General features: G+C 38.1%; 1 protein-coding gene across 1 annotated transcript in view; it reads right to left on the bottom strand.

The window, feature by feature from the left end:
* The window catches only part of ANKFN1 (ankyrin repeat and fibronectin type III domain containing 1), a 330,895-nt gene that overhangs the window by 21,028 nt on the left and 297,454 nt on the right, over window positions 1-12,413 (bottom strand). The window contains exons 10-13 of the mRNA XM_015599115.1: window positions 9,046-9,153; window positions 1,653-1,752; window positions 748-880; window positions 161-277 (exon numbers count right to left, since the gene is read on the bottom strand). Of these exons, the coding sequence (XP_015454601.1) occupies window positions 161-277; window positions 748-880; window positions 1,653-1,752; window positions 9,046-9,153 (458 nt within the window). The remainder of the gene's footprint in view (window positions 1-160; window positions 278-747; window positions 881-1,652; window positions 1,753-9,045; window positions 9,154-12,413) is intronic.

The raw sequence follows: 12,413 nt of genomic DNA, 5'->3' as shown, positions 1-12,413 counted from the left end.
GAGCAGGTGTGCAGCTCAAACTGTCTGAGAAGCCTTCATGTGTCTAGGGATCTGAAAGAGGAAGGAGCCCACCCTTTCCTTTCCAAGTGGGGTTGGGACTGAACTGCTCAAGTTTTTCTCAAATTTTTGTGGAGGTCTGGGTTGAAACCTGGCCCCTCACCTGTAGCTGGGCTGTCGCTGCAAGCATCTTCTGCCGAGTTTGCAGTACTGTGGATGAGGACATGGAGATAGGTACGCTTTGCCTCAACCACCTTATATCTTCCCACATACAAGACAGCTGCAAAAGAAGTCACGAGGTCATATCATCGTCCAAGCCAGTACATGATTTAGGTTGTGGCATCAAAGCACAGCAGGGAGAAGGAAACCTGACCCCTCATGTTTGTTCTCCAGTCCATTTTCAGATACATGCGAAACAACTTTTTGATCTCTGTCCAATTGGAAAAAGATCTGAATGTTAATGAAACAGTCAGATCCACATTTTAGTCTTTGCCACATGATCCCATAACTCAGAGTAGTGAAGACATAATCTGACAGGATGCAAGCTTCTTCGCTTTGAAAATATAGCATAGACGATATTTGGCATTTTGTATGACATAGGACATCTCAGGGCTGAAAGAAACCTTTGAGATAATTTACTCCCACCCCAAAACTTTGATCACTGTAGACCCCTCAACTAAGGTTTCAAGAGATTTATATGCAGTAACATTGGTGCAAAGTGGATGAAAATGAAATCAGAACTCAGTATACCTTTGTGAACCACAGAAAATCTTGTGTAATGGAACTGGTGTGAGAGTCATCTATTTCAACAATCGGTATTTGATCTTCATTGGTGACTAACATGTTGTCTTTGTAATAAAATATAACAGCTATGTAGAGTCCCCTAAAAAGAAAAAGGAAAATAAAAATTGTCCTCAACCGCCTTCCTCTACCAAGCCTGAATCATGGAAAAAAAATATTTTTGGACATGAAAAAGATAATTCACAATAGAACCAGGAGCATATTCTTGCTATGTATGAAAAGTTTACTAAACTAGAACTCAGAGAAATTACCATCTTGTTTAAATTCTCAGGAGAAAGTGAACTTCATATTTTTAAATGTGATATACATTTATTTATCTAAAATTTTAAAATTATAGTTAGCATACAGTATTATATGAGTTTCAGGTATATATAACATAGTTATTCAACATTTGTGTAATTTATGAAATGATCACCATGATAAATTTAGTAACCGTCTGTTACCATACAAAGTTATTATGATACTATTGATTATATTTTCTATGCTGTACTATTACTCAGCTATAAAAGAAATGAAATCTTGCCATTTGCAACAACATGAGACCTAGAAGGTATGCTAAGTGAAATAAGTCAGACATAGAAGGACAAATACTGTGCGATCTCACTTATACATGGAATTTAAAAAAACAAAACAAAAACAGCAACAGACTCACAGAAACAGAGATCAATTAATAGCTACCAGAGGAGTGGGGAGTGGGGGTGGAGGGATGGGCGAACAAGGTAAAGGGGAATGAGAGGTATGAATTTCATATTCTTTTAATAACAAAAACATTTTCTACCAAGTTACCACTCAGAACCAAAAACAGCTGATTCCTGAGAAGTTAAGACTTCCTGGAAAAACTACATAGGACTCACCGTTTCAAGGTCTTCACAAACTTGTTTGAGGAATGGAATAGGTGTTTCAGGCTCCTTGAGACTGACTGCTTGCGGCCCGTGGTTTGTAATTTAGAACTTTCTGGAACACAGAAAAAATACTGTATAAATTCCCTTGGCAGAACAACACTCCCAGCGCCTTCTTCCCTTTCTCTCCCCTGTCCCCTCAGTGTCACTTCCTCAGTTTCACGTAGGGAGTCAGCACATTCGTTCCTACAAGAAGCTTTTGTATCTTGATATGCCAGTGGTTAACTCCTCAAAAATGTTAGAGATAAGTGACATTTATAACTTCAGGGAAACTACTTAGGTGTTTTGTTTATCTTCTACATAACAGTGATTTATTATAAAATGGGATAAAAAGAAATGGAATCAATTCTGTTGCCCTCCCCGCATCTCCCCACATTGCCTTTTAATATTTATACACTTCTCCATGCTGGCAAATCTCTTCTTATTACTCTACATATTTCATTAATTCTTTAAATTATGAAATTGATATAAGCACATTACAGAAAATCTGGAGAACAGAAAAAAAGAAGAAAACTTCACCTATTTCATCCTGCCTCTTTAGTACACCACTGGTAGAATTCTGGGAAAGTTTTTTCCAGTGTATTTGTTGGCTTACAAAAATAGTTTTAGGCATAGGTATGATTACGATCTTTATTATTCAGAAGAAGAAACTGAGACAGAAAGATTAAGTGGATCATCTAAGATAAAAAAAAAAAAATCCAGTACCTGGAGAAACTGAGACATTTTTTCACTGAGTAAGTATTTATTGGGACACTACTATGTGCAAGGTCCTGTGGCTTATAGTGGTGAGAAAATCATCCATTGCATCTGTTCAACTCTTCTGTTTACAACCTGGAGCTCTTTCTGATAAAACAGTGCTCCATGGAGCTGAAGTAGATGATCACTGATTTCTGTTCTCATCTTAAATGCAATGAAGGGAAGCTGAGGTTGTTGGGGTCATCATGAAGCTCCCGATAGACATGTCACGGGATGAGAACTGGTCCAGATCAGTTCTGTTAGGCATGGACTCCCATGTGATAGCCCATGGCTCAGGCCAAGTGTGGCTCTGCCCATGATATTACAGGAGCAGTTGTGAATGAGCTGACTGACACAAGCATTCTTGCCAGCTTTAAGCTTGTGCTGGTAATGGTTGTTCCTGGCAGAACAAAGTAAAAGCATTTTTTTCTGACTTGAACATGAATTTGGCTGGTCATATCCTGCTTGAAAATTATGCTGCTGGGACTTCCGGTTAAAGACAGCATATTGAACATATTCATTACATACCACTCTCTCCCAAAACTTCACTAAAAAGATTTTTTTAAAAATCTATAAAGTCAAAGACATAAATCTTTAAAGACAAAGAGATGGAAAAGGAGACAAAAGCAAGTGAATTTTGGTAGCTGGAAAGCAGATGGACAGATGGATTTAGCAGACTTGAGGAAGATGAATCCTAAGCCAGCAGTGGAGAAAGCTGAGAAGTAACCTGACTCACCCCTTGGGCACCATATACTGTTGAAAGTGGGGAGTGAATGTGGAGCTAAAATTGGGGGGATGTATTGAAGTCTGTTTAAAAAGCAGTTAAACTTCTATGTATCCTCCCCTACTCAGCAGAGGTGGACAAATATCCCTCCCGCACTCTAGAAGAAAGCTTGTGGCTTATCCTCTGGAGAATATAAAAACATCTCTGGAGTAGGAGACATGGGTACAGTTAAAAATAAGGGGAAGAGGTGGCATGTACTCAGGTTAATTAAATGAAAGTTTCCATATAGAATATTTCCTCATTGGGCTCTTGGAACACTGGTACTCAAACACTTATACCCTCTAGGCAGGACTCTGGAAGAAACTTCTCTGGAAACTCTGACTGGACTAAGAGAATACACCTAAAGATTCTGACATTGGCTTCATTGCTTTCCTAAAGATAAGGCCATGCCAGATCATCTGACAATGAAGCCTGTAAATAAAGTGCCCCGTCCATGTGTTCAGAGCTTCTCAACAGCTATTTAGTTCCTTTCTCTTAAATCTGAGCAAACATCCAAGGATCACCAGACTGTTGTGAAAAGCAAGTAACAAGAAAGGCCAAAAACAAACAAAAGGCAATTTAGAGGAGAGACTATGCTGAGAAAAGAAAATATAAAATGAAACAAAACCTATCATTAATAATAGCCTGAGAGATGAAAAAAAGACATTGTGGTCTTGTAAAAAAAGATAGCAGTCTGTAAGAGAAACATTTAGAGAACAAAAGCAAGCACTCACGATTAAAATATACATTATCGAAGTCTGAAAAACTCAATAGAAAACCTAGAAAATAAAGTTGGGAAAATTTCCAGATAAGTAGAGCAAAAAGACATGAAGATGGAAAGCAGGAGCGGGGTGGGGAAGAAAAAAGAAAAGGGCTAGTCTATGAGGTTCAACGTTTGAATAAGAGTTTTTGTACTAGAGCAGAGTAAAGAAGGGAAAGAAATAATTAAAGAAATAATTTAAGAAAATATTTTGTAATTGAAGGGTATATATTTCTATCTTGTCAAGTATGTAGCATAGCGAACAAAAATAGAGCCACATGAAGGCACATAACAGTGAAATTTTAGAATACAGATGTTAAAAAGAAAACTTAAAACCTTCAAAAGTAGTAGAAAAAAATGTTTCATATAAAACTTTTGGAATCAGAATACCATCAGACTTCTCAGCACTGAGAGCTTGAAGACAATGAAGAAATGCCTTCAAAGTCGGAAGGAGAACTATTTCAACGGAGAATTCTATACTTATCCAAACCCTTAAATAAGTGTTAAGTAGAGTAAATGCATCTTTAGACATTCAGTGTGTCCAGAAATTAGCTCCCAGGTATCCTCTCGAGAAGCTACTAGAAGAAAGGCTCCACCAAAAAAATGAGAGACTAACCCAAGAAAAAGGAAGACATGGGATGAAAAAGAAGAAATCTAATACTGGGGAGTGAGAAGAAGAGTCTTCAATATGGTGGTGAAAGGAGACCCTAGGGTGACAGCTGTGCACCAGACAGGAAGCAGCCAGTAACCAGCCCAGGTTGAAGGTCAGAGGGCTCCATGAGAAGTTTCTTTAACAAGATGCAGTTGAAACAATACTAATGTACCTGATTGTATTGAGAGAAAATCAATACAATTGGAGAATAGGTTTGGGATTAATTAGTTAAAACCACACAGAAAAATAAGAAAATACAATAAAAGATGATTAACTGTAGGGAAGACAAAAAGTTATCCAGGAAAGAAAAATAATAGAATTTACATGATCATTATAATGTAACAGATATTGACCTTTAATATTATGAATATATTGTGAAGATAAGGGGGTAGGAAATGTATGTGCATATAAGAGGGTAGATAGGGTAAAAAAGAAAATCATTATCTTCCTTAGTGAGATAATGCTTATAATCAAAAAAAATAAAGAATTAGCAATATAAACATTGTATTTAGAGATATAGAGAAAATATCTAAAGAATTGGCTGAGAGAATTGAGCCTTTGCGGGGTAGAAAATGGAGAATGGAAGAAATTGCTTTTTTTAAATAATAAAACTCTTTTAAGTGCTTCACTTATTTTAAACCATTCAACCATTAACAATGGCTGACAGGTATATATAATTCTAATCTGCATTTTACAGGCGAGCAAAGTGAGGTATAGAAAGGGTAGGCAACTTGCTTAAGGTGATACAACTAGTAAATGTCCAGCCTGGATTTGACCCCAGGTAGTCTAGCTTCAGACTATAATCACATATAACTTAAATAAAAATGAAAATTAAGCTAAACAGATTAGACTACAAAATAAAAAGAGAAAAATATGAAATGCTACTACCAGTTGGGAAGCCCGTGCAAATGTTAAACATTCCATGTCTCCTTCACTTTGGGCACATGGTAGAATTTCACTTCTTGAAGCCCTTGTGGTTGGGTGGGGCCCTGTGACTATTTTTGCCCAATGAGTTTTGAGTGTAAATTATATATAAAGCCTTCCCCATATGAGACAGACCTTCAGGAATTTCTTTTCTTTTTCCCATGGGTGCTGGCAAATATTTCTAGAAAAAGGATGATGACAACATAGAAAGACAATCTCAGCTGACCAGTGGTAGATACAGCATATGGGAGAAATAAATATTTTGGGGGACATTTGATTAGTGCAGAATGATATCACCCAGGTTGACTGATACAAAGTCTTAACTCACATTTATCCTAAAAACTGTGGCTTCTTTTCTGCCTCTGCTTAATTCAGGATCAATTGTTCATTTTCTGGACTCTGAATGCAGTAGGTCTTTAGCTTTTAAGTGCCTGGAGCATAGGGAGTTTATTTTATTCATACTGGTATGTCTAGCACCTGACACATAATAGGCAGTGTTTTAATTAATGTTTGCCAGTTGAAAAATGGATGTTAGTGAAATTCACTTCTATTGGTTACTGCTTTGATGAACACAATTGGCTTCTTTACAGTTCGTTATGAATGTCAGGGCATTTACCTTACGAACAATAAAGGCTGCTCAACATCTCCACTGAATTTTCTTCCCAGTACTGAACATGCAGATAGCTGTAGCCAAAATACAGAAATTAATGTGCGTTTTGGTAACTCCCATGTAGGGCTTTGGTAGGAGAGAGACGTTTTATTATTATGTCTGCATTTGAAATATGCTGTGTATTTATTGAGTACTCCAGGTCAAGACAATGGAGTCAATGATTATACTTTGATCCTGGAACATATCAGTAAAGTACTGAGGATGAAGAATACCCCATTCTTCATCTGAAAGAATAATGGAAGAAAAATAAGCTAGAATTTGCAAATTGCCTATATTATGCCAGTTGAGTTTAATACATAACCTAATTTTATTCTCATAACAATCTTGAAAGATAAATACTATTTTATAGATATTTTCTGATAGGCAAGGTATGACTCACAGGTTAAATGCTTTTCTCAAGGACACATGACTAGTAAGTGGTAGAACTAGGACTTGAAATTATTTTTTTATATTTATAAAATTTTTAAAGGTTTCTCTCTCCAGTAAACCACGTAGTATCTCAATTGAGTATTTTAAATAACAGATTTATAGTTTTTATATGCAGTACTAAATGATCCATCATTTATTATTTTAGAATTAAAGATATTTATGTTAACTTATTTTAGAATCATTTTTTGTGAGGTCATTTCTTTCATCCTGGCATATTATAAGTCAACATTTCCCAAAGTTTGTGTCTTGGAACACTAATTATCTGAAAAATGTTTTACAATGGCCAAATAAATTTGGAAAAGGCTTGCTTAACCAAATTTAAAATGTCTCTTTATTAGAGTCTTTAACATTTTAATGTCTATTTTACTCTTTTAAGGGAGGAATATATAATGCACCATTTTCTAAACTTACTTGACCAGAGACTTTTTAACTGAACATCCTATAGGACTTACTGTTCTTTGGAACACATTTCGGGTACTGTTTATGTGTCCAGAGCACATTTCAATATAAAAAATATTCCTCCTTTTTGGGAAGTTCTACCTGATGTCTTACTTAAATCTTTCCTTATATTGTATGTATATTTACATCCCTGGGGCGGTGGAGGGGGGGGGAGCATGTACATGATGAAAGTTGAATGGAAACCATAGAAAAATTGGACTGTCTAGACAATCATTTCTTGATTATTGGATAGTAATCCAATAGTAATGGGGAGAGCATCTAAATCCTCAGATAATATAAAAAAAAATAATCCCTCATTCTCATGAGTAGTTTTAGCTTACCCCTCTGATAAAGACCAAACACAATATGGCTTATGAATTTCAAAAATTATCTATCCAATTGCTTTATTATATTTACCTGCCATACAGGAACCAGTGGGCAGGGGAATGAAGGAGAGGCAGGAAAGGACAAAGGCAGTGAGGCAAGAAATCTATGGTTGAAACTAAGAGATAGTAGCTGAGTTTTGAGTAGGTGTGAAGGTAATCATACTTACTTTAGCAAAAAGTTGTTCCCAATTACTGTATGACGACAAAGCTATAGCTAGAAATGAGGACAAGTATTTGCGAGAAAATAATGTTCTTCTAGGTGATACCTGGTCTAGTAAATGGACCCTGGATAACAGAACCGAGTGCACCTTTGTTGGTGTGGAATGTCGAAGGCCCTGGTCTGAGTAAAGTTTTCCCGGATATCTTGGAATGAAATCCCACTTGGGTTTCCTTCTTAGGTTTCTTCCATGCAGATAAGTAGAGCAAAAATTTACATCTCCTAATGAGCCACTCATTAGTAGAACATATTATCTTGCAAACACTTGTCCTTTTTTCTAGCTATAGCCGAAATTTCTAAAGGACTTTGTTGCCATAGTTTACAGTAATTGGGAACAACTTTTTGCTAATGTTAAGTATGATGTTTTTCACCTAGTCAAAATTCAGCTAGCATCTCTTAGTTTTAACCATAGATTTCTTACCTCGCTGGTCCAGCAGTGCTCTGAATCTAGAGAATGCAATGCAGTTGGCGATCGGATGGATGAAGGAGCGTGGAAAATGAAAACTTTATGGAGGCTTTAATTCTCCAAATAAAACTAAGTGCCTGTTCCACGAATCATTACACAGATCAGAAACCCGACCCTGTCCCATTTGAACAGCCCAAGTAAAAGAGAAGCTTTCAAAAGCTTCTCAGATTTTTCTGAGCATAGTTGCCTAGGTCTAGAGAAAGTATGTTCTACTTTTTCTCGAGCAGTAGTACAGGGGAAGATTAAAATGCAGGGTGAGATTAAAGTCCAGGGCCCAGTCCTAATGTAAGGATGGGAGACAAAATGAGGTATGGTGAGAAGACTGGATTTGAAGACAAAACCTAGGTTGGTATCTTGATTCTGTCTTTTCTTGGCATTGTGACCTTGGTCAACTCACTTAGCCTCAGTGATAATTGCGAAAATGAGGATGAAAAGGAGATATTATATGTGAAATTGTATGTAAACTTTACTGTGAATGTACATAAAGGTTTAATATTATTGTTGCTATTATAATTTGTTGAGCTTCCTTAGGGATGCTCACAGAATTTTCTTTGGAGGGGAAAAGTTTTAGGGTGAATATCCCAAAGACCCAGCACACTGAGGAGTTTTGGGAAGGGATAATTCAAAGGGAAGGGAACCAATGGCAGCTGCTGTTTTTCTTGTGTTTATTTTCAAACTGTTCATATAGAGAGAGGGTGAGAGAGAAAGCGAGGAAGGGGAGGAAGGAGAGAAAAGTCTCTTTTGAAGGGTTAAAACAAGATAGTACTGTAAAGTGATTCCAGATGTACAAATATTAATATCTCTCTCTCCCTGATGAATGAGAAGGTATGACCCAGTTAGGAAACTGCTAAAATTACCGGCGCCACCGAGACCTCAGTTGATGGCCCAGCGCAGATTTTTATCCTTACCCCGGCAACTGTAATGCTGATGAAGGGCTCGGACCTGCTGCAGCAGACCTTCCAAAACTTCACTCTGTCCCTTGTGCCTGGGCTCTCTGTCGTCATAGTCTTTCCAGTCTATTGAACAAAAGAAACAAACAGTGAAATTTTAAAGCAGGGGAGGCCTCTTCCCTGCCTTGCCTCAGGAGCCGAGTTTTGCTCATGCTACCCACAGACTCCATGGATAAGCACCCAGCACTTGCACAGCGAGCAGGCAATGCCAAGGGTTTGGAAGCTGCCATTGTTCGGGGTGCTGTGCAAAACAGTAATTGTGGTTGATTTCTTGTGTTGGGAAGTTTTAGGGTAAGAGAAAATGGTAACTGAAAGCCAAAAGAAAATGGGGAACTTGGGAGTCCAGTTTCCCCTCCCCCAGCTCTTTACCCTCCTTTTCAGCATCTTGTGTCCTAATCAGTTCCCCTGCCACCTCTCCACCCAGGACCCCAAGTCTCAACTGGATTTCCACAGTAGGAAAGAAAGGGGTGGGAATGTGCAGACTAGATGAAATCCACAGTCCCAATGCTTTTATTGTAGGTTTCACACTTTTGGCCAAATTGACATTTCTTTCCAAGGAAAGAGCCCATGTCAGATGCCAAGAAATGGAAATCTACATTTTGCTCTAATGAATGTCTGCTTTGGTTAGCTGGCACAGCAACTCCTGCACATACTCTGAGCCACCAACCACCCTGTCTGCTCAGTCTCTAAATATACAGTATTAGCTTACATGGCAAATTTAAATTGCAATACCCACGGAGATTTTTCTCCCCCTTCTATTTTCATTCCATTTGGCAATAATGATATCAAGAGTAATAACCCGTATGGGACTAATGTCAAGACTGTAATTCTGCTGTCTCCAACTCTGGATTTTTTTTTTTTTTTTTTTTTAGCAGGTCGGTCAGTCATTTCATAGTCCATCCCTTCTTCCCTCTATTTTCTTTCCCCCAGTTTTACTTTCTGAACCTTTCAAAAGCAACAACTTCAGGCACTTCTTGGTTGAAATGCTTTCTCTAAAAATGCTAGCCATTCTTTCCTAGAAAAGCCAGTTAGTTCACGAGTGTATCAGAGGCTTAAATTCTAGTTGAATTAGTTTCAAATTCCCTCCCTCCTTCCAGATTTATTTTAAAATATGGAATCTCCTTTGTTTAGAAACTTAAGCAGAAGCCATACAGTTAAAGTTAGGTAAAAGCCTTCCACAGTGGTCCATCCAAGGCCAAGTAGTATAGCACAGGAAGAACACAAGTTCTGGACTCAGATAAACCCGAGTGTGAATCCTGCCTCTTCCAATTCCTCGCTCAGTGTCTGTAAAGCAAGTTACTTACACTGCCGGGGTCTCTACTCCACACTATGAGAAACGAGCGTAGTATCTATCTTGCAGTATTTTTGCGAGGATTCAATGAGAGGACTATGAGGGCTCATGGAAGGTGTTATATAAAGTAATAACTTAAAAAGGGAATTCATTGATGGAAAGTTAACTCCCTGAGTAGTAAGTATGGAAATGTCATTTCTTGCCCTATCAGAGGATTCCCTAGGAAGAAGGAGGCCTCAGAGATTTTCTGATCCTTCCTGCTTCCCATCATCTCCCAGGTATCCTTCTCCATTTTACCTCTCCGAAGACTGAAACCTATTTCTATGTACTCAGCTTGTCAGTGGCATAGCCAGGACTGTAACCTAGTCCCATGACCCGCCATATCATGTCCATTTCCTTATACGGTGGGCGTGTTTGTTTCTTTGTTTTGGGAAGGAGAGGCAGAGCTTGGTGGGAGTCTGTGCAGGGTGGCTTAGTTGTGGTCCACTGCGGAGGCCAGGAATTGGCATAGGTGCCTTCTGCAGACTCTGGTCCTTGTGGGCAGGAACCGTGACTTAATTTCTCTTTGCCTCAGGTTTCTTCTTTGTAAGTGAGCTTTTGAATCTTTTTTAGGTTATTTGAAGTTTCAAAGAAATAATGTAAGTAAAGCACCAGTCTGGGTACGTAGGAGACACTCATTAAATGTCGTGAGGCATTGTGACTGGAGGCATGATTACGTCAGGTAGGATGGACGAGGAAAGGGCTTTTATTGAGAAATCTGGAAATGTTTGAGGAGACGAATGCCAAGTGGCCCTTGGACTGTCTGTGATGTCCCCGGTATCTGGGCTCACTGAGATAAACACTGCTCTCATGGATTCCCAAAGGCCATTATGAGTTTGTTCTCCTAGTTGGATAAATGCATCTGAAGTACTCATGATAAGATGAACAACGTTACTTGCTTAAGACTCCTGGGTGGCTGAATTACTACCTGGCCCTGAACATGCTAATTCATTCTAATGAGTGTTAATACTGCCATCAATGCAAGGGGAGATGAAATGGACCTGGCTGTTTTAGCTTGAGCCCTATTACATCAGAGGCCAGCTTGAGCTGATGACTTTATGATACATTAGAAAATTGCTAATGCTAAATTGCAGCCCAAGTGAACACTGGACATGATGCCAAGGTTTTTGGAAAGAATGAGTTTTTCTCATAGATGTTTGGAAGGTTCTGACGACTATATAAAATAGGAGACTTTGGGGATGAGGGAGAAAATTGAAAATATATTAAGAAATCAGGAACCTGACAGGAATAAACTTAGTGTGGTAGGAAAAGAGCAGATTGTGCCACATAATACAGTTCACTGTTCTGGTAATGAGACACTTCAATTACAACACAATGCAGAGCTTACATTCACTGGCGATATCAGCGCTTTCCTGATCGTAACTCAGACAAGCCTGTCTGGGTCCTTTTCTCTTATTATGTACCATACCATATAACATAAGTCTATAAAAACACATTAAGGCCTTTTGTAAAAATATTTTTTAAAAAGTTTTATAGCTTACTGGAACATATTACCCAATTTCCAATTACTCTGTCATGTTAGAATACATTGTCTTCTAGTAAATATTTGAATACCGATCTGTTACATCACAATGTCATACTCTGTTTATAAATAGAACCAGAGTGTTTTTATATTGTTCTTTCCAAGTGATATGGCATGTCTGCAGTAACTATAATGACATGTTTGCATTTCAGTTCTTTGCCAGATACTTCTACTGATTCATTGTGCTGTTTTGGAAAGTGTCGCCATTTGCTATGTTAATTACCAAGAAATAAGTGACTCTTCCCAGTCTTGGACAACTGTTCTTGTCATTCTGGAGAGAGCTTTTCAAATCAGCTATGAGGAAGAGTGTCTGAATAGAATATGAAGTTTGTAGAACTGGAACATCTAATGTTTATAAGTAAATGCATCCATATGTGGATCAGAATTTGCGTGGGGTATGCATTTGGAGTGGGTTTCCCAGTGCCCTACCTTCAGGTCCGCTGAGACTAGCAT

The sequence above is a fragment of the Pteropus alecto genome, unplaced genomic scaffold (assembly GCF_000325575.1).
Source record: "Pteropus alecto unplaced genomic scaffold, ASM32557v1 scaffold98, whole genome shotgun sequence".
Classification (NCBI taxonomy): Eukaryota; Metazoa; Chordata; class Mammalia; order Chiroptera; family Pteropodidae; genus Pteropus; species Pteropus alecto.
The sequence above is the reverse complement of the archived record's forward strand: the minus strand, read 5'-3'. Positions and strand labels throughout refer to the sequence as shown.